Source organism: Sus scrofa, chromosome 16 (genome assembly GCF_054392235.1).
Source record: "Sus scrofa isolate SSC_HxYL_T2T_F1_AM1 chromosome 16, Sscrofa_HxYL_maternal_Yorkshire_Landrace_v2.0, whole genome shotgun sequence".
In the NCBI taxonomy this organism is placed as follows: Eukaryota; Metazoa; Chordata; class Mammalia; order Artiodactyla; family Suidae; genus Sus; species Sus scrofa.
The window spans coordinates 64,421,619-64,444,636 of record NC_139398.1 but is presented as its reverse complement, the minus strand read 5'-3'; the positions used below and the strand labels follow the sequence as shown (position 1 = coordinate 64,444,636).

The 23,018-nt window shown below is 43.9% G+C and overlaps 1 protein-coding gene across 13 annotated transcripts in view; it reads right to left on the bottom strand.

Moving 5' to 3' along the window:
* Nucleotides 1-4,879: 4,879 nt before the first annotated feature.
* Nucleotides 4,880-23,018, bottom strand: part of FBXW11 (F-box and WD repeat domain containing 11) — a 125,148-nt gene continuing 107,009 nt past the window's right edge. For all 13 annotated transcript variants that reach the window (XM_085002476.1, XM_021077118.2, XM_021077121.2 and 10 more), the window contains 6 exons: nt 21,287-21,536; nt 18,354-18,472; nt 16,440-16,550; nt 15,502-15,580; nt 14,247-14,432; nt 4,880-7,250 (listed from right to left, as the gene is read on the bottom strand). In XM_085002476.1, the coding sequence (XP_084858602.1) occupies nt 14,271-14,432; nt 15,502-15,580; nt 16,440-16,550; nt 18,354-18,472; nt 21,287-21,536 (721 nt within the window). In that variant the 3' untranslated portion in view covers nt 4,880-7,250; nt 14,247-14,270. The remainder of the gene's footprint in view (nt 7,251-14,246; nt 14,433-15,501; nt 15,581-16,439; nt 16,551-18,353; nt 18,473-21,286; nt 21,537-23,018) is intronic.

Below are 23,018 nucleotides of genomic sequence, written 5' to 3'. Positions count from 1 at the left end.
CTGAGAGCAGGGACGGGGCCTCCTTTCCATGACAGCCCCACCTAGTGGCGCGTAGGAGAACACGCACCCAACCGAGGCGCCAAGACCCAGCGCCACCCCCACGCCCCAACCCCAAAGCAAGGCCCGTAATTTCTACCTCAAAACCGCCTTCGGGGTTCGGCCCTATTCCAGGCCTCAACCTTTCGCTCCTGAATCTTGGCACTAGCCTCCTTACTGGCCGCTACCAGCTGAAAACCCTGCCAGGGGCTGCCCACGGCCCCCAGGAAAGAGCCCCTTGTTGCTTGGGCCTCTGGCATCCACCCTGTCCAGCTCCATGCACCCTTCCCTACACGCGCTGTGTTCTGCCAAGGCACGCGGGGCACATGTGTTCATGACCCAAGAAGAGATGCCAGGGACATGGCAGGGGGAGGGAACGATGTGCAGAGGGTCCGTTCATGCAAAGGGACTTCACCGCCTGGGGCCTGGCTCCCCAGGGAGACTCATGCCTGTCATCATGGCACCCACAGAGGCTGGAGATGGAGAGGCTAGGCAGCATGGGAAGAGGTCAGCCACCCCCGCAGCCGAGACAGACTGGAATCAAACCTAGGGCTCACTCGTGAGACACACCTAAGCCTTCGTTTCTTCAGCAGTGAAATGGTGGTAATACAACCCCACAGAGTCATGGGGAGGCTTAGCATATGCCCTAGGCAGGCCTGGCACTCACTGATGGTGCTTATTTGTTTTGTTTCATTTTGGTTTTCGTCTTTTTATCTTTTCTATGGCCGCTCCCGCCGCATATGGAGGTTCCCAGGCTAGGGGTCGAATCAGAGCTGTAGCCACTGGCCTTCACCTGAGCCACAGCAACGCGGGATCTGAGCCATGTCTGTGACCCGCACCACAGCTCAGGGCCACGCCAGATCCTTAACCCACTGAGTGAGGCCAGGGATCGAACCTGCAGCCTCATGGTTCCTAGTCGGATTCATTAACCACCGAGCCACATGATTTTTACTCTTGCTGCAGCTGTGATTGGTACCCTCTCCCCTGCATCAGCCACCACCCCCAGCCCCACCAGCTACATGCACACCGAGGACATGACATTGTTTCCTGTCCCTTGGAGACGCTACAACAAGCTGGGGATACTGGCATGTTGAGGTCTCTTTCTTTTTCCAGAAATATCCCCTGCAGAGATGGTTAGGCTGACTGCTTTTAAAGCTGTTATTCTTAGTAGCAACATTTAAAAAAGTAACTTAGCATCAACATGATTCACCTGGACCAGCTCCCTGTCCCAGCCACTGAATAGCCCAGACCCTGGTTGCACACTCAAGTGCTCCCTGGGACCAGTTCTCATGGGGCTGTGTCAGCAGACGTCCTTGTCTTCCCCCCTCGAGAGGCCCAGATAGGCCTCCGGCTGCCTGCGCTGATTACATTTGTCTCATTTCACACCTTCCCAAACTCTAACCCTTATACTTTGCTCTGAAAGTTCTGAGCTTCCTGCTTTTTTTTTTTTTTTTTTGTCTTTTTAGGGCCGCACACAACCTATGGAGGTTCCCAGGCTTGGGGTCGAATCAGAGCTGAAGCCACTGGCCTGTGCCACAGCCACAGCAACTTGGGGTCTGAGCCACATCTGTAATCTACACCTCAGCTCACGGCAACACTGGATCCTTAACCTACTGAGAAAGGCCAGGGATTGAACCCGAGTCCTCATGGATACTAATCAAATTCGTTTCCACTGAGCCACACGACAGGAACTCTCTGAGCCTTCTGTTTAAACACCACAACTGAAGCTACCAAAACTAGCTGGCGTTGAAAACCCATTACGTACCAGGCACTGTGCTAGGCACTGTAGATTATGTCATTTAATCCTGACAGTGACTTTAAAATACTGTTTCCATTTCCTAGATGAGAAAGCTTAGGTGCAGTGCAAGGAATGCCCTCCCCCCAGGGGGCCTGCTGCCAATTTGTTGGCAGAGCTCCAGTACTGAGCAAGGTCTGCCAGCCCCAAAGCTCGTGCTCTTCCTCTCTGCCATCTGGTGGACCAGTGACCCCCATGGATGGTCTCCATCAAGATTCAAAGGCTGTTGGTGCTCTGAGAGCGTCTCTACCCAATCCTCACGCTCCCAGTTATTTGGGAGAACACAGCCCGTTAGAACAGAAAGCTCCGTTGGATCGGAAAATGGAAGCGAAGGGTGGAAGGGGCTTAAGTTATAGTCCCTGACGATTCCCCAGAGCATCAGCTTTAAACTGCTCCTAAGCCATGCCCCGCCACAGACGAGGTCTTTGGCTTGGTCACTCCTGGTTCTTCCAGACCAACCCAACAATAACATGTCTACTCTGAGAAACACAATTAAGCGATTCCCGCAGACAGGATGAGTAGATGGCCGCAGAGTTGAAAGCCACAGAACAATGCAAATCCATTTATAGGAGTCTGCTTTCTGGTTACCCTGTCTGCACAGAGGAAAAAGTTACTTACGATCTGCACTACAATTCTGCCACCTGGCTTCCCAGAACCAATAACACTTTTACGACATTGAATGAGGATTTCAGTGCATTTGGGCAGCTGAACACCCGAAGATGGCTCTGTTCTCAGTTATCCTACAGATGCTTATTGAGTGTCTAGGGATGTTAGACCCAGCTTTGCACAACAGGCAAGTAAGAGCTCAGAGAGCCTGGAGCTGACAGATTCTTCTCTGGGGGGTTAGACCAAGTCCATCTTAGGCCTAAATCCCACCCTGCTTTAAGGTAAACTCAATCCCAGCACAAAAGCAGGCGGGCGATGTGCCTGTAACGTGTAGCAAGTACAGCTAAACCATGATTGAAGACACCGGCAACCAGCACGCAGCTCCTTCCTCCTCCTCCTCCTCCTCCTGTCTTTTCAAACACCTCCCCTTTTCGGTCATTTTTCATGAACAAACATGTATTGATTACGATGTGCCGATCACTTGGCCACAAAGCCTATCCCAGAGTTTGTCCTGTTCCTCTGAAACCTCTTTCATTCCTCAAGAGGTTAGTCGCCAAGCTTGGATGCAATGTTTCAACAGGTCACCACTAGAAATGCTTCAGATGGCGCGAGCTCAGAGATAGCACACTGGAGTTCCGGCAATTGACTTCTTAAAAAAAATTTTTTTCAGCTTCAACAAATTGGGTCTCTTCATAATCTGAATTTTCAGTTTTTCTTGAAAATTTGGACTTGGCCTCACTGAGTCTGCACTCGTACAAGGCTAAAGATCATCCAGAGCTGGAGCACGTGCCCGCCGGGAGTTGGGCTAGTAAAATCTTCTTTTCTACATGGGAAAGCTAAGATCCAAAAGAGGGTATTGCCTCATAGCTAATTAGTAACAGGATTACCAGCCAGATGGCCCAACTTCCTCTCTCCTTATTAACTAGAAAACAAATAGGCTGAAATGGCAAAGCATCATTCTAGTCTGATTATAGATCCAGGGAGTGCGACAAAACCTGAGAATCTCCATGTGATCTCTAAGAAGCTGTGAGTTTCTTCCAGTAACACCTCACCCATAAAAAAAAAAAAAAAAACCAGAAAACTGGACACCGATATGTGAGGATAGGAGAGGGTGGGGTTCCGGCCAGACACCTGAGGCTCTTCCCACTCTGCAGCAGCCTGGGCTCAACACCTGCTGCTCATCATGATGAGCCCAAATCACCAAGAGTTGTTTATTCTGTTCAGCACAGGCAGGGATAGCGAGACCTGTGGGAAAAGGTCAGTCATCACAGGGACAGGCGAGAAACCACCTCAACCCAGTGCTCAAGGAACTGGTTAAATAACTTAGGGACTAGCCTTTTAACTAAGTATTATGCAGCCTTCAGCGAGAATCATTGGAATTACATGTCCTGACGTGGGATGCTCTCTAGAACACTAGGTAGAAAAGCAAGGTGCAGCAATGCCCGTGACCATTAACCAACGTGGGCACGGTATGTATGTATGCAGGTAGGAAGGTGGGCATAGACGCAGACATAGACATCTTCCTAGGCACAGACTATTATCTGTTGGAAGATACGCAAAAAACTGGCTAATAAGGACTGGCGGACTGAAGGTCAAGAGTGAAAGGGAGAACCACACTTTGTACATGAGATTTTTATGGCTTTTAAATTGGTTTTCTTAACCATGGGAACACATATATTTTAAGACTTGTTTTTTTTTTTTTTTTTTTTTTACAAGAAAAGCAAGTGGGGGCAAAACTATGTAGAATTACTCCAATTCATCTCAAAAGTCCACAATACCCATTTGGCCAAGGGCTGGGGGAATCCAGTTATCAGGAAAATTCTGCTGCTACTCAGGATTTCTGAGCAGAAACCTGCAGATACTAACTGTATCCCTTCTGCTTTGGTACTCAACCAGTGATGTGCGAATCTGCCAAAAGGAAAGACAATTTCATGTCGGTGGGGTAAGAGGCAGGGCTGCCTGCAGCTGCACTTCTCCCACCCCGCACCCTCTTTGAGAACCAAGGGATCCACACCCACCCGAGCCACTTGGCATGTTTAAGGGACCACTTTTGTATTTTCACAGTAAACTGGGAAGCAATTAAGTACTTGTGGGAAGCAGATTTGCTGGGGAGGAGTTTTGAAGCAGCCCCTGGGCATAGACCAGCGTATCTCTCACCAGTTCTCACCGGCCAGACAAAAGTACTTTGCCTTCCACCTCCTTGTCAAGGGCAGATGACTTTTTCAATCTACAAACATTAATTGTATGTCACTGAATTACTGACAGCATGTGAACGGTTTTTTTTTTTTTTTTTTGAAAAATTTCTTAACAGAACATCAGAGTATTGCAACACTTTATTAAGAGTATTGGCTTTGAATTAGTAGCTGAAGTAACAATTGCAGGAAGCCAGATCAGGTGTACTGCATAATACTCATACTTGATTTACTGACATTACTTAAGCAATTTATTGGACAAAGGTCAAACTTTTTGTTTTTTATTAAGCACATTCCACAGTACAAAGCTGTCATGAATAATATCTGTACAATTTAACAGTTTCAATAGCTGTCCAGACACAAATTTATTTCAAACAGATAATTGGCAAACATAATTAATTACAAGTTAGACTATCCCAGTGCTTTAAAACATTAATATAGCAGTAATTTACAGTTGCTCAATTATGGTTAGCAAAATAAAGTCCAGAGTACAGCTGGGAATTACTATTATAATCCCAGAAAGTCGGAATTCCTTGGGTGCCGGAGTCCCCTGCTATAATTTAGTAGGCACAATTCAAAGGTTGTGTGCATATTCAAAGGCCATGATCTCCCAAGGAACAAGAACTTCTATATTAAACATGCAAAACAACAACAAAAAGTCCATTAGTTCAGAACTGCCTCCTCCCGCCCCCCTCCCCGCCCCGCCCCCTGGGCTCTCCTAACCAATCTGGTATTAAAGCTGTAAGAGGAAGAGTGGTCAAGTCACTTGCACAACCACTGTCGGGCTTACAACAGCCACCTGATAATGGAGATTTATTATTTTTTTGTTTACACGTTGAGATTGACTTCTCAAAAATAGAAATTAATTTAGTAACATGTTGGAGGGAAGGATTTTTTTTTTTAAAGGACTAAGGAAAACAAAAAAAAGCAAACCAACTCAAGAGGCAATCACAGACACACACATTGATCCCCACGACAGAGCCCAGGCACCTTCCCCTCGGTGGGAGAGGGCGCTTCCGCGAGAAGAGGTTTTGTTAACAGGAGGTTCTCATTGGTCCTTTCAAAGGTTAGCAACAATTCCTTGATCTTTGGAAACAACGGCAAGGGGCAAATCAGAACCGAATAGTGAACAAGGGCAAAGGAGTGCCGACTGGATGCCAAAGCCCTTTCCGTGCATGCCAGCGTGACGGTGCCATTCACACGGGGCTGCGGAGTGCTTGGGAGCCAGGAGAGCCCGCAGTGGCCACGCCAGCAGGCGACCCCAGAGGTGACAGGTAGGGAGTCAGGGGCATCAGGCCGCGTGCCACGTGGGAGGACCCTCCACGCACCTCACGCTGGACCTCTGAGCCAGCCTGGCTGGGGAACCCGGGCTCCAGTCCCACCTGCCAAGGGCGGGAACGCATGGTGGCCGGAGCCGGAGCCGGTCAGCGGGGCTCCTCGCTCTTCCCTTCCCAGGGTTACCGACACACAGAACGGGACCTCGGGACGGTGAAGTCAAATGAATACCATGGGACGTGGACATGAGCACGTAGCAGTACGTATGAGGAAAAGGACAACCAAAAAATGTTAAGGTACCTCTCTATCGTATTTACTGCACGACAAATAGAACATTTTGTGTTAAACTTTAGAAATGACATTTAGAAACAAGAATCCCATCAAAATACACACACACACACACACACACACACACACACACACACACACACACTCTCCACGCACACACTGACATGACAAAAAGAAAATCCACCATGTGAATACTGCAGAAAGGGGTCTAGTAAATCCACATCAACCCTGGTGTGGGGCTAGGAGCGAACACACTTGCTATTAGTGTCTCAGGCACCGGGGGCCCTGACTCGAGCAACCTTGAGGTTAAACTGTTATGTACATTATATCTACATGCGGGTACAGTATTTTAAATTAGGAGGCAAGCACGCGTGTAAAGGTGTTACTCTACCAAATATCAGGAGATGGCTGCGGGTCCAGAGAAGAGCTAATAATAAAAGGAAAGAGCTATATTACCTGCTGGGAGATAATATAACCTGGCTGATAGTTCTTTTAAATTAAAGTGGTACAGAAAGGAAGGATGATCCAAAAAATATTACTCAAACAATCCAGAGAAAAGTTTCCATTGTCCACCGTGTTCCTAACACAAGTCAGAATTCGTAATGACTTGGACGGTCGAAAGGAGGATGCTAACTTCTGAAAAGAAAAGGCCCGGACCTTCTGGGCAGGTGGTTTGGCACCCAAATTTCACCGAAGAAGGATGCTGTTTCTTAATATCGGACCAAAGTGCAAAGCAATATAAATTAGAGGCCAAGTCTTCTCTTGACGGTCGATTTGTACGTTCCTTTTATATGAACAAGTTACATTTGAAGCGTTAGGTTTTTTTTTCTCTGGGGGGGGAGGAGACGGGCTTCTGGACTACTGAAAGTCGGTGAGGCTAAGGTATCCTTCTCAAAGTCGAGGCCGGAATCGGAGGTGAGAAATGTCGGTACTTGAAGAGTTAGGCTGCTTTGCATCTGCCCAGCATCTAGAACCAATTCCAGCTTCGTAACTCAGCTGTGAAGAACTCCCTTAGGCATTTGGTAGCCATGTAGCCAGTAGTTCAAGACTAGGAAACCCTGAAAAAACAAGAACAGAAACAAGAACAAAAAACAAAGGGAGCATGTATGGATATTCTGGGTAGACATGGAGCGCCACGCCACAGCCCCCCCACATCCACACAGACACCTATGTACCCGTGCACACCTAACACCGACTGTCACATCATCGGCATCCAAACAGAAGCTGCAGATGGCTTTGATGCGTGTACTACATACCAGGTGTCATGCTTACTAACACCTCACAACCACCTTAGGAGGCAGCAATTATTATACCCACTTTCAAAATAAGCCAACTGAGCTCAGCTCAGAAACATGATTTGGTTGAAAGCTTTAGCCATTAAGTGACAGAGAGGATTCAGAGAGATGACTGACCCTCTAACTTATCTTCCATGCTGCCGCTCAGAGCTATGCATATAACAGAACATGCTTAGTGTTGGAGCTTAAATTTAGCATAATCTTCTCTAACATCCAGAGCCCACCAGGGCCTGTCTCATAACTGACCAAGGGCCCTCACTTATCCTTGCGAAATAAAAATACGTAAAAACTAGTAAATAAGGTAATCCCTCTAAATAGAATGCTAATAGTCAGAAATCACTTCTTTTTGAAATAAATCATTTATAAAAGGGCAGCGCAATGTAAAGGGGAAGACAACTGAATGTTCCATATTTTTTGGACTAGGACCTCGAGTCAGTAACAAATTTTAAGCACAACTCTCTACATTCATCCAGGTATATAAGTACAACCCCCTCACCCGAGCAGAACGTCCGTGAAATACGACTATGGACAATGCAGGCTGACATTTTATATCCTAAATTTCATCCAAAGTCAAAATCTATTAAAATGATTTCACAACCACTAATAAGTTACAATCCTTTCCCAACTCTGCACCAAACCACTGGCCTGGGAATTCCCGCTATGGCACAGTGGGTTAACCATCCAGCTTGTCTCCGTGGAAGCACCGGCCCGGCGCAGTTTAAGGACCCAGCATTGTTACAGCTGCAGTGTAGGTCGCAGCTCTGGGCTGGAGTCAATCCCTGCCCGGGGAACTTCCACATGCCATGGGGATGACTGAAAAAGACTGGGGAAAAAAAAAAAAAAAAAAAAAAGCATTGGCCTGGAAGATCCAAGTCACCTTTAGAGGTCTAAAAATTCAATGGCCAGAGAGAGGGAGCGAGCTTGTTTTATTTTTTTAAAAAGCTTGTATATTTGTTTAAAAGGCAACTTTCCTAAAAGGTTGTTAATTTTCACAAAGATTAAGAATCTTAATAAGCCTTCTCAATGAATTCAAGACAGATTCAATTTCATCCACCACGGTTTTCCTATGAAGGCTATGTAAGAGTACCTGAATTATTTTTAAAACATTTACACCCAGAGATACGAAGTAGGCAACCCTCAAACACAGCTGGTGGGCATGTCAGCTGAGAATTGTTGTTCTAGAGGGTAACACAACTCTATGGATCAAAAGCCTTTAAACACTGTATCTTTAACCTAGACACTGCAGACTTTTCTAGAATTCTATAAAAAGGTAACGAAGGGCTGGGCAGAGACTAAGCTAAAAGACTCATACCGTGTGTTCTATAATAGCTAAAAGCTGGGGGAATATAAATACCTAACAACAGGGCATATCTAAACAAATATTATTTTGCCATTAGGAACAATAATTTAGACAAATAGGGACGTCACAGACATGCAACAATTTCACAATAAAGGGGAAAAAAAAGGCACTGTTATGAACCATAATTTTTAAAAGCCTGAAAGGCTATATATGAAGAATATAACAATGGTGAACCATGAGAAGAGTTTATTTGCTTCTTTTGGCTTGTTTACTTTTACTCATTTCCTAATAATGCTCTTATATTGTCTCCTAATAAAAAAAAAAAAAGAGAGAGAGAGAGAGCTACTGTGTATACAGCTCTTAGGAGTTAGTAATTTGAAAAAAAAAAATGACTTGGCAAATAAATCTATTGCTAAATTTCTCGACACAAAAATACTCTTACCTGATATTTCAGGGGTAAATATTTTACTGCAAGGTTAAATCACCATTAGGGTAGTGTTTCTTATTATGCATAAATCTTACAGTTTCACATGGTAATAATTTTTTTCATGTTACAATAAATGAAAAGAATTTGAAAAAGAGCAATAAAATCTATAAAGCTGACTGCCAAGGTTGTCAAAAGTAATTCACTTTGAAGACACAAACACATCTGAGCTTTCACTGCTTGTGCTGCTTAAAAAGCAGATAAGATTTTTCCATTGATGTATAATTTGGATTAAAACAAGGCAGTTGTTCTTAGGTTCCCAAAAAGGGGGCGAGAGGAGGGCCTGGAAGAAGTAACAGCACAGTTTCCTTTCCACCACAGCCAATGAGAGAAACAGCACTGGTGATCATTACTATTTCATCTCTCACCCACAGGAATCTTGTTTCAGGGCACTTTTAAGTAATATATAAAAGTTGTCCAATTTGTGAAAGTTTACTATGGTCTATAATTCATCTATCAAATTTGCCTGAGGGAGAGAAAACATACGACAGATGTCTCAGATTTTATCACGTGCTGCTTTTACAGAATGGAAAGACACAAACACGTATCAAAACCATAGAAGAAGGACACTTAAGTTGTTGTAGGACCCAGCTACTCTCCTGACCCCATCCATTCCAGAAGCTCCACCACAGCTGCAGTTGTCTCTGTTCTAGTTTATGTATTTCTCTCCCGTGGGCAGATCAAAGAGGCACTGGGATATGGTCAAAGCAATGCCGAGAAAGAAATGTAGAGCTTAGAAAAGAAAACATTAAGAATGGACAAAACTTAACAAAAGATGTGCAAGACGTCTACTCTAAAAACTGCAAGACGTTGCTGAAGAGAAACTGAAGAAGACCTAAATAATGAAGAGAGACACTGGGTTTATGGACTAGACGAGTGAACATTTATCGGAGTTCCCGTCATGGCGCAGTGGAAGCGAATCCGACTAGGAGCCATGAGGGTGCAAGTTCGATCCCTGACCTCGCTCAGTGGGTTAAGGATCTGGTATTGCCATAAGTTGTGGCGTAGGTTGCAGACGCGGCTCGGATCTGATGTGGCCGGCAGCTGTAGCTCCAATTAGACTCCTAGCCTGGGAACTTCCATGTGCTGCAGGTGCAGCCCTAAAAAGCAAAAAAAAAAAAAAAAAAAAAAAAAGTTAGATATTCCTTGCCTTTTGTTCACTAGGGTGTTACCATATTAGAACCCTCAAACTACATTCACACCTTGTTATTCTGATAAAGCTATGAACCCCTAAAACATTTGTTAAAGATGAAAATTCTCCCCAAGATGATCTTTAGATTCTACAGCTTCCTGATCACAATCCCATAATCTTCACAGAATTTGACAATTTTGTTCAAAAGTGAGTATGAAAACCAAAAGGACCTATAAGAGTCAAAACAATTTTTTTTTACAAAGTTGATTTATTATACAGTGTGGTATTGGCAAAAGGATAGCCGTAGATCACAGAATGGAACAGAGGCCAGAAACAGAACTACAAACAAGTGGTCAACTGATTTTATAACAGAGTGCTATAAAGCAACGGGAAGAGGAAAGTCTTTTAATCTAATAAAGCTGGAACAGCAAGATGTATAAAAAAATAAGAACAATGACATTCTTACCTCATACCACACACAAAAATTAACCCTAAATGGATCAAAGACCTAAATGGAAAAGCTAAGCTTACAAAACTCTTACAGTGATGCTGGTCCAAATATAGTGGTTGCTAGCTATGTGTAGTTATTTAAAGTGAAATTTCAATGAAGTAAAATTAAATCCAATTCAATTCAATCAAATATAATTAAAAATTCAGTTCCTACATCTCACTGGCTCAATTTCAAGAGCTTAATAGCTAAGTATAGCTCATGACAACCAAAGCGGACAAGCTGCTGTAGAAAATGTCAACTATCTAGTGACAGGAAGCAGGTCAGTGTTTGCTAAGGCTGGGGTGGGATCAGGCTTTGATACAAAGAGGACACAAGGGAACTTCTGGGAGTGAGAGATATTCTTATCTGGATTGTGAAGGAAGTCGCAGGGGTGTATACATGTGTAAAAACTTGTCACACAGTACGCTTTAGATGGGTACCATCTGATTTACAAAAATCATACCTCAATAAAATTCATTTAAAAACAATGGGGGGAGTTCCCTGTGGCTCAGCGTGACAAACCCAACTAGTATCCATGAGGATGCAAACTCGATCCCTGGCCTTGCTCAGTGGATTAAGGATCTGGCATTGCCATCAGCTGTGGTATAGGTTGTAGATGCAGCTTGGATCCCGGGTTGCTACAGTTGTAGTGTAGGCCGGAAGCTGCAGCTCCAATTCGACCCCTAGCCTGGGAACTTCCATCTGCTGTGGGTGCAGCCCTAAAAAGACAAAAAAAATAAAAAACAAAAAAACTCCCCAACAACAATGGGGCTTAGCGAAGGTTGAAAGGGGCAGGCCAGAGGGAGGTATATATGTCAAGATATCTGTCTATCCGTAGGGAATCTATCTAGCACCTGTGCCTGTTTAGACAATTTATTCCAATTTCTTACTGAGCTATCATCTTTATGTTTGCTGATGGTGACTGCAGGAATACCCTGCAGGTTCATGCACGTTTATTTATTTATGGGCAAATTCTTACTGGCCCAGGAGAAAGAGCACAACTTGTACAACAGACCTCAGTGAGTGCTCATGATACACTGTGCACTCTATTAGACACTGGGGCTTCAAAATAAAGGGGGCTCCACAGCTTTGTGGGGAGACCGGCATGCAAACCATTTCGATACCCTATTATATACCCTATTATAAATTAAGGTGGATGAAGTAAAGGGCCGGGGGTGAGCTGGTGGTGTCTACAAAGCACTAACAGCACAAGCGAAGGAGGGCAAGTGGTAGCGGCCTGCACGCCTGAAGTGTGATTAGGGAAATTAAACAGAATTCGGTCTGGCTGGAACACTGGATTTGGGGAAGGGAAGAACGAGGGACTGGAGTGGGGGAGGGAGAGAGGACAGAAGGTTAAGAGCTACAAGTTGAAACTCCTATTAGCCAATCTCAGTAAAGCCCTGTGGCTGAAGACAAGAAGCCAGTGGAGCAGAGTAGAGCAGAGGGGACTAAAATGACCCTAGATGGTAGCAGGATGAAGCGTGGGCGGAAGAGGGACGGGAACAGACCAGAAAGGAACCCAGTTTTCATTTGGGTCCACTCCTCCCTCCTTACATGATTTCTTCCGCTTTTGGGGAAGGGAGGTCGAGGGAGGAAGAGATGCTGGCCTCCTGTAACTCCTCTGTAATTTCCTCTAATTCAGTAAATGTAAAAATGCCACCATGTAAATTTTTCCACTGACCTGTAAAGCATCTATGCAGAGAGAAAGCAGCAAGGGACATGGCCACTATCACAAGAGACAGTATGAACACACTTGAGACCGGGACAGCAACCATATACGTGGCTCACAGGTCACTACTGTGGCTCAGCAGCTATAGCCAGGGAGACAGCCAACCCATTACGGCATTTTTGTCCTTCTGGTTCTACATGGGATCCCACAGTGCTTCCAGAGGCAGTACCCCAGCCAATCACTGCTGATCAAACTGAACTGGCATGAGGAGAAAACGTGTTTGCCATTCCTGATGCAGATTCTTGGTTTATCACTAATAGAAGAGAGGCAAGACCAGAGGCCAGCATACTTGTTCTTAAAGGGCCAGGCTGTATATATCTGGATGTTGCAGGCCATATGGTCTCTGTTGCAACTACTCAACTCTGCCACTGAAGCATGGAGACAGCCACAGACAATACATAAACAGATGAGCATGGCTGTCTTCCAATAAAACTATTTATGAGCACTGGAATTTGAATTTTATATAATTTTCACATATCCGAATAATATTCTTCTTTTCATTTTTCAAAGAATTTAAAAGTGTAAAAAACTGTTCTGAGCGTGCTGTGGTAAGGAAAAAAAGTCAGACAGTGGGTCAAATTCAGTTTCGGGCTGTAGTTTGCCGACCCTTGAATAAGACTAACTTCCTGGAGCAAATCTATTTATTGGGTCTTAGAATCTTCAATACAGATTCTCTGAAAAAATATCAACTTAGTGATCTAGAAACCAGTGTTCCCTATCTTCTCACCAAAAAAGTTTCACAATTCTACACATGGACTTTACATTTTTAACATTCAACGAATAGGAAAACATACAATGATAAAAAGCTACTAAGCACTAAGCAGTGTTCTTACAGAAATATGAATTTTATTAACCAGAGTCTTGACATACATACATCCACGGTAGTACAAATATACACAAACATTATTTATTTAATCTATAAAGTTGAATGTGCAGAGAATTCACAGGCCCCCTTCCTTGCAAAATTCTCGGAGTTGGGAATACTGCTCCAGATGAACAGGGTCATCAGGTCCAAGGACGCAGCCAAGGAAGGCTCCTTATTCTCTAGCGGGACACCCTTAGTCATCAAACCATGCCGTCATCAGTGGTTATAATGTCTCTAAGTCTTTCTGTAACCGGAGCAAAGGACTTTGCTTCTAGGATACCTACTGTATCTAGTGGATGAAGAGTAAGTTTTAGGGGCTTTCGCCCACAAACACCTGTTTTGATTCCTCCTCTAGGGAATGGTGTGTGTGGGGGGAACAGGGGGAGGGGAGGTAATTTTGAGTGTTTGGTTGATGGTGATTTTTTAAGATAGAACCAAAACATAGGAAAGAAAAGAGGAAAAGAAGATCTTTACAGCCAAAAGAGATTCTGCGGGACTTCACTGGTATTAAATGGGTATGACCTGGGAAAACTGTTCCACAAAACATGGCATCTGCCAATACAAAACCCCACAATAAGCAGACCTTATTTTGATGTGATCATAGAGATCCAGACCTGTACTAGAACTCCGCAAAGCTGATGCCTCTAATAAAGACAAACTACCTTGGCTCCTATCCCTGAGATATAGGAACCTAAATCATAAAATGTCCCCAAAGGGTGAATTCAACCAGCAAAATTAAAAGTGGGGGCAAGTACCCACCTGAAACGGGTAAAGTGCAGACTGTTATCTGGAGATGTAAGTGTATGTTCTGGAGGGAGAACGGGTCTCATTCTGGGCACTGGGAGGCACATTTAAGAAATCCCAAATCAAAATTGTGTCATCATGGGAGCTGCTGATGATCTGAAATTCATCAAACTGTAGCCGAAACACACGTCCAGAATGTTCCTGTGAAACATAACAGCTTGATGAATAAAAGCTTTACAAATCCCTCCTATCTCACTATGAGGGTAGCTGGCACAGGCTGAAAAATACAGCTTTATCCAGGCTTCCGAAATGAGTTGCCAGGGCTTTGTCCTTCACCCTAGGAACAAACACATTTCTGCTTTTCCTTCTAGGCTTTTTCGTTCTTTTTTTTAAGGCTTTTTCTTTAACTTTGTAGCCTAGGTCCTGGCCCATTAATGCCTCAAAGAAGAAAAACCATGTGACGGTCTCACAGAGGGTCTTAAAGAGATAAACAGCAATATGTAGTACTTATTCTTGAGGCACTGTAAAAACCAGAACCAGAAGGGTAGTGGTTTTAACATGACCACGCATGTCTATCTCAAACCAAAGCCAACATCAAAATTAATGATGAAATACCAGAAGTATTCCTATTAAAATCAGGAAGAAAACAAGAATGGCCCTGACTAAAGTTCTCCATGTTCTAGTCAATGCAAGAGAAAAAACAGAAAAAAGGTAAAATTACTGAAAATAAGAAAAATCTATCAGTATTTTCAAGCAACTGACTCTTTAAAACTATAACAAAACCAAGCAGACGATTAGAAATAATGAGCTTGGTAATGTTGCTAAAATAAAATTAATACATTAAAAACAAAGTATCCCTATATACCAAGCAATAATCCACAGAATACAGACTGAGGGGAAAGTCCACCCTAACAGGACAGAATGTGCTGCGTTAGGTGTTATAAAATATAACACAACCACAGATACCCATATTCGGAAATCTCCCGAACATGCCGAACGGAAATACCTCCTGCTCTAGGAGGAAACTAGTCCACCTACAAATAGGAAAGCCTGCTTTCACATTTTAAGGTGCATTAATACTCTGTAGGAAAAAGCTCCCAATCCTATGAATGTCAAATGTTCTCTGATTTTGATTGAACAAAACTAAGGGACCCATGCATTTCGCAGAAGGCGTGAGTCACAGAAAGCTTCCAATGACAGGCCCAGGGAGGTCGAGCGGTAGCGGCCAACGGCCACAGGGAAGCACTTCCCATCTCAAGAGATCACATACCACCAGTGTGCGCAGACACAACGTGCTTGCTGGGGCTCGGGGGTCGAGAGCCGCTTGCAAGTCCCAAACTTTGATTTTCCTGGAAAGGAAAACGAGAGCAGGGGGAAGGTTAACATGTGACGTGTTGTGAAGCCTTCCTTGAGAGAAAGGAGTGCATCCGAACTGCCTACTCTTAAGAGCTAAATGGGGAACCTGCTGATGTTTTGACAAGGTATTTTAAGCCAACTGTATTTGATTTTGGAAAAAAATAAGAACCTACACACTCTCAGAATTGCTGGAATTGTGAAGAAATATTATTTTAAGGGAGATAAGAAAACAACTTCATGTTATCTGAACTCAATTCCTGACCTGATAATCTATGTCACCAAATTCATTCATCAGGGGGCTCTCTAGGGCTGACTAGGTGCTGCTGACAGCTAGGGCTCTTTGTGAAATTCCAAGGATACCTTTCTTCAAACTAAGCAAATGCTGAAAGTTAATAATAGGAGTATGAACAGGCCAACGAACCCGTTTGTGAAGTATATATAAGGTCATTGCGAAAGGTTTACAGTTGCCATTTGCTCATTTTAAAAATCACGAGGCTTTTTAAAGAGGATGTGTTCAATTCACCAAAAGGGGAAAAGAAGTTTATCACTGAACTCAAAAAAAAAAAAAAACAAAAAACCAGTCTGGTTTAATTTAGGGCTGGGACAAAGACTAAATTCTTACAGAGCCTAAAAGGCTACTCCCTGCATTTACAATAATGGTAAAAAGTCTAAGCTCAGTTCATCCTTCTGGGCCTGGGCCTGAGTGTCCTCACTTGACCAAATGCTATAATAACACCTGCCACCCCCATTACACAGAAAATACTAGCACAGGACCCGGCACATACAGAGCTGCTTAATATTTTCCCCCTGGATATGGCTGCAGCCGTGCGTTTGAAAATCTCAAACACATACCCATCATACGCTCCACTGACAATCCTCTTGTTATCAAATCGGATGCATCGGACCAATTCTTCATGTCCCTCTAGGACTCTCAAACAGGCACCACATTCAATATCCCATAGCCTTGAATGAAGAACAGATTTCTGTGAATCAACTTCCTATGTGTGATTCACACTATCCATATGTGATTTTTCACTTTCCTGAGTCTTTATTTCTATCTCACTCCCAGTCCACATTATACACATACAAATACAGAGATATATACATATATACACACTCACACACACATTTCTATGTACATTTATATAATTTGTGTGTTTTTTAAGAGCTAACTTGGAAGGAAGGCTTACTTTTCATTATATTTCCTTTTATATAGTTTGAAACTTAAAAAAAAAAATCACATGCATGTCATTATTTAAATAAGACCAACAAACAAGAAATGTCCATTATATTTAGTTCCTAGGCATTCTTGTCATGTCTGAGTTGATGAACCCAAGTAGCCAAATGGTCTAGGAAGGATTTTTCTGGGGGAGATAGGATTGCAGGCTGGAAAGAAGAAAAAGCATGTGGGTGTGTGGGCGGCTAACAGATGCAGCCCAGGGCACGGGGCTTCCACCCCAGGCACTTCTAGCCTGGAGACCAAGAGGCCCACTGAGGTGAGAACGGGTGGATCGGCACGGTGGCCTCCCTCTCCTGATGAGGCTTAGGGACACGCCTTCCTAGATGCAGACTGCACACGAGGGTTGCCTAGGTTACCAGGTTAGAATGGGAGCCTCTCATTAGGTACATGCAGTGTCTGAGAAGTAGAAGCCCATTGACTACATCCGGCTCTTTTAAATTCTAGAATATATTTTTTCTATTATCATCATGCAGAAAGAAATCACAGCAAACTGAGATGCCAAACCACAGTTAGCAAACTAACTCTATAACGACGTTTTCTTGGCCTCTTCCCCCAGCAGTTCCTACCATACATCCAACGAGTATCTGACCACAGCCACCCCCACAAATCTTCTCGGTGTTGGTGACGGTGGGTGGCTTCTCTCACCTACTGTGAACAGAACCACTCAGCACTGACTCCAAAGTGGTTCCCTTCTATAAACTCTATGGCAATACACATTATTATTTTGTAAAATCTCAGAGATTTCAATCAGGAGGTTAAACTGTTTACTGCTGAAATATAAAGTAATACGAAGCATAAAGAAAAGCAACAGAACCAAGATTCAAGTCCTTGGTTGACTTTTATGATAGCCTAAAACTTAAAATGATCAAGAAGATGTTTGGCAGTTATAGCTATATTGTGGTTTGCTTGCTTGCTTTCTCTTTTAAAAAATAATCGTGAACCCAATCCTCATTTTGCTCAAACAGGCAATTTGTTTATAGCAAAGCTACTAGCATATGTTGGGACAGTGGCAAAATTATTTGGAATAATTAAATAAATATTTAAGGAAAGTTCTTAAGACAAAACATGTTTAAGGATAGTTATTTTTATTAGAAAGCAAGGACAGTGAATGTTGGGGAGAAAAAAGGGAGATAAAAATAAATGACCAAACAGGAACTGATGACAGTGCAGGGAGAGATGGAGAAAGCACACTCTCATCTGTTAGGGAGAGTGGCAGGAGCTTATGGGTGAGGCAAAGTAGAGTCAGACTGGAGCATCGTCTGTTGTGAGGCGTTAGAGTATTAAGTGGTCTTGGGTGGGGCTGGGGTTGTAAAACCTTGTGCACTGGAGGAATCTTGAGAGAACACTCAGGGCGTACCCAATTTACCCACTTTAGTATGCAGAGCCAGACGAATTAAGAAGTGACGTGAGGTTTTCTTATCCCAAGTAGCCCCCAAAACTGAGTCTTTTGAACATTAGGCCTGGGAGATGAGCCAATACCATGGCAAAAAGCAGCCCACTCTGTCAGCACACCAGCTTCTACCCACCTTATGGTATTATCTGATGATCCACTAACAACCAGCCGATCCCTGTACTGAAGACAGGCAATGCCTCGCTTGTGCCCATTCAGAGTACGAACAAATTCACAGGTGCTTGTGCTCCAGACCTGTCCAACAAACCAACAATATTTTTAATAGTGAATCCAGAAGAGTCTTCTCACAATACACCTTAAAGAGAAAGAACTAAGAATGACCGAAATACTTTTTTATGAAAAATTACTCTTGTTGGGGAATGGACTGGACAGAATAAAATTTTCTTAGCTGCTGAGTGATAAAACTGGACTGAAATACAGAGGAAAGTTGTGAAGCCTCCAAACCTTGAGAACTTCACAAAGAGAACATCTCCTGGATGGTTCAGACATTCATTTGCCTGGAGGGAAGACTCTGGGCCAGATTTTATGTTTTTATGTCAGCTGACATGTCAAACCCAATGTAACTGATGTGAAAAGGCTTCACCTTTCACATCCTCTGCTTTTCCAGCATAGTTTCTTGAACAGCTCCATCTGTTTTGACACATCACTCCTAATATTATGTATGTGGACTAAATAATCCTTTTGCAAAACTGTCTGCAAGACTTAGATGTCCACAGACACACTTGATACAAGCCAAATAAGGAGACACAGAGCAACCAATGTCCCCTGAATTATTTGATTAGCTGCATTTGTAGCTGAATGGAATGACTACACATTCGGAGGCAAATGGATGCAGGTGGACCCCCACCTCACACTGTATGCAAAAATGTAATTCAACATGGATCAATGACCTGAAACTATAAAACTCTTAGGAAAAAATATAAGGTAAATCTTTGTGACCTTGTATGAGGCAAAGGTTTCTTAGGACGATAAAGCACAAGTTAACAAAAGAGAAAAAAAAATGGATAAACTGGATTTCATCAAAGTTAAAATTATTTGTGTTTCAAAGAACACCAGCAAGGAAGTGAAAACACAACCCACAGGAGGAAAATATTTGAAACTCATTAATCTGATAAGATACATTCAATCAAAATATATAAAGATCTTTTATACATAAAAACACAGGTAATCGAAGTTTCTAAAAGAGCAAAAGACCTAAAGTAGATGTTTCTCAAGGAAGATATAAAAATGGCCAATAAGCACATGAAAAGGTGTTTAACATCATTAGTCATTAAGGAAATGGAAAGCAAAACTGCAGAGACTACCACCAAATACCTGCTACGATGGTTATAAGACGACAGACAGACACACACACACACACAGACACACGCACATACACACACATCTTGGTGAGGATATGGAGAAATACTCTGGGCTGATGTTATGCAACATCTGTGTTGTAATAAGGCCAAACTCTCCTTGATTTCCAGGCATTGGTCTTGTACAAATTGGTGTGAGTGGGTTGTCAGATACAAACCCTAGTTGTTCAGCTTCCAGACCATCCAATCTAAAGTCTGATACTATCTAGTCTGTGATCTGTGGGGGCAGATATTAGAATGCTGGCCAGGGCAGGCCATAAAAAGTAGGGGTTTTGAGCCCACACATTGCTGGTGGGACTGCTAGGTGGTGTAGCCATTGTGGAAGACAGTTTGGCAGTTCCTCAAATTGTTCAACACAGAGCTACCATTCCAAGAAAATTAATGATACGTGTACATCCAAATATTATGCATTGTTTATCATAGACAGAAAGTGCAAACGAGCCCAATGCCCATGAACTGATGGATAAATAAAGTGTGGTATATCCGCACATGGAATCTTTCTTTAGTCATTAAAAGGAATGGAGTATGGATTCATGCTACAAGGTACAGGGAGGAACCTTGAAAACACTACTCTAAATCAAAGTAGCCGGACACCAAAGGCCACATATGACATGATTATAGCTATTTGAAATGCCTAGAATAGGCAAATCCATAGACAGAAAGGTGATTAGTGATTGCCAGGGACCAGGGGGAGAGAATAGGAGCTGACTACTAATGCGTATGATGTTTTTTCAGAGAATGATGAGGATGTTCTGAAACTAGTGTTGGCTACACAGCACTGTGAATACGTTAAAGCTCTGCACTGCAGGCTTTAAGATGGTAAATCTTATGGTACGGCAATCATTTAATAAGTAAATAAATAAATAAATAAATTTATTTTGCCTTCTTGGGTGTGGGGAGAAGTTCCCAGGCTAGGGGTCTAATCGGAGCTGTAGCTGCCAGCCTAGGCCACAACCACAGCAACATGGGATCCGAGCGGTGTCTGTGACCTACACCACAGCTCACAGCAGTGCCATGATCCTTAACCCACTGAGCAAGGCCAGGGATTGAACCCACATCCTCATGGTTACTAGTCCGATTTGTTTCCACTGAGCCACGATGAGATTCCCGGAAAGAGAAATTTTTTAAGGTTAAGATTGGTATTGGAAGCAGCACTGGATTTACTGGATCACCCCAGACTACAACTGCTTGTCACATGCCTGCCTGACACCACGTGTTGAGCTGCTCGAAGGCAGGGACAGGTATTGTCCATCACCGTAGCTCCAGTATCCAGCCCAGGGTCAAAATCAGGTGAGCAAATCAAATTTCAACTCTGCTACTAACTAGCTTTGTGGTCTCCAGCACAGTTCTTCATTCTCTGAGCACATCTGTAAATGTGGCTCAACAGAGTGCTGGGAGGATGGCGAGGCAGGAATGGGAAGCTTCTGGCACAGGGCACGTGTCCCATAGGTTATCAACAATGTCCTTTCATAAAACAGAGGACTGCTCTCTGTCCTGGCCTCGTGACCCTTTCTTCCTACCTTGCCTGTGACTCTAGAAGCGTAAGGAATGAGCATGCCTTGAGGTCTCATAAGCACAAATGGAGGAGGATCAAGGTATTGCCAGATGCGAGGTTGGCCTAGCCACCTCTGCTTTCTCTATATTCTAAAAGGGTGGGAACAAGCAGAGTTATGGCTGCAGACACACTTACTTTGATGGTCCTGTCACCAGAGGCAGATACTATGTACTTATCGTCAAAGTCTACTACGTTGACAGCAGCACGGTGGCCAACCAGGACACGGCGTAAAGTGATATCAGTGGCAGAAGCCATGTCCCACACTGCGATGGAGCGGTCCTTAGAACAGGTCACCATCAGTCCATTGCTGAAGCGTAAGTGCAGTACAGCCTCGTTGTGGTGGATCAACGTGTTCAGAACTTCGCCCGTGTTCACATCCCAGACTCTGGAGGAGAAGAGCAGAGCACAATGCTTAATTATCTAGACAACCAGGAAAAGATTCCTGAGTCTGTGCTCTGGGCCCACTCTTAGTAGTAGGCTGGCGAGGTGTAAATGTCACACATACTTGGTGATTGGGACCTGACACCATGCTTACAAGGAGCCCCAGAAGCAATTTCTCTATTGGCAAAGAAATGTTGAGATGGTTTCAAAACGGAAGGCCTGTTCTGGCTCTGCCGGGTTTAGGTTTTAATAGCCAGGTGTTCAGCAAAACGTGTTTGTTCACAGGCTTGTGCTGATGGCAAAAAATAATTCAGGTGAGTGGGCTCTGCAGTGACTTTGAGATGATAGAGAAGAAGGCTTGATGGCTGGGCTCCAAGCTTAAGGTTCTTTTTGACCTCGGACCGGCTTTTGCGTCGATTATTCATCCACGGCCGCCGGGAGACGACAAGTCATGATGTCTCAGCAATCGCCACACCCATCTGCTGCCCGATGCTTTATGGACAAAGCCAGTGACCTCAACTGCAGGGTTCTTAGGGGCATCTCTTTCACGTCATCACCTTTTTGTAGCCCCATCTCCTAAGGGAACACGTCTGTCCAGAGCAGAGGAGGAAAGACTCAGGCTTCTAAGGCCAAGACCTGATCTTTGGCGGCGGCAGCAGCCTGGAAGCACTGAGTCAGGGAAAGGATACCAGGCATGCTGGTGACTATTTCAATCTCTTAGGTGTGCCTCTCAAACAACCCTCTTCAAGTCTCTGACTCACACCCTAGAGGAGGCATTTCCTTTCCCTCCACATGACATGCCTTCCTCCAGCTACCAGCAGTCCAGCTGAGGCTTTGCTGTGTTCTGATGAACTCACTACTACACCCAAATCCGATGCCATCTGCTGTGGAAAAACGTCCCTGTCCCGGTGGTTTGGGAGGGGATCTCAACAACGTTTTTCCTGACCAGCAGTCACTGCTTCCCTCCTACTACAGACCATTGTCACCACCACCTTCACCGCTCGGCCCCCGGGGCGGCAGCTGAAAACTAATGCCTCCCTTACTGGAAAAGCTATGCAATATCAAGATAATCTTGAATGACATAAATTCGAGGTTCAAAATTAGCTAACTATGTGAGCAAATTACTTAGCCTCTCTGGTCTCAGTTTCCCAATGCTACCTCTATAAAAAGAAGATATGATTTCCCTACTTAGAAAGACTGATGTGAGAGTTCCACAAGGGAACCTTATACCAAACATCTGGCACATTACCTATGGCCCTCAAAGGGCTCTGCGATTGCCTCCAATTCTTTCAGCATTTGTCTGTTACCGCCCACCATACTCAGAACACCTGCCGCCTTCCTCTCCCCTCTGGAGCGTGATCTCCCAGGAGAAAGCCAGCCTAATACTAATACTAATAAAAAAAAGATTAAAAGTAAAATGCTAATACTAGGTAATGTTCTTTTTTACAGGAAAGCATGTTGCCATCTCTATACTGTATGGCAACAG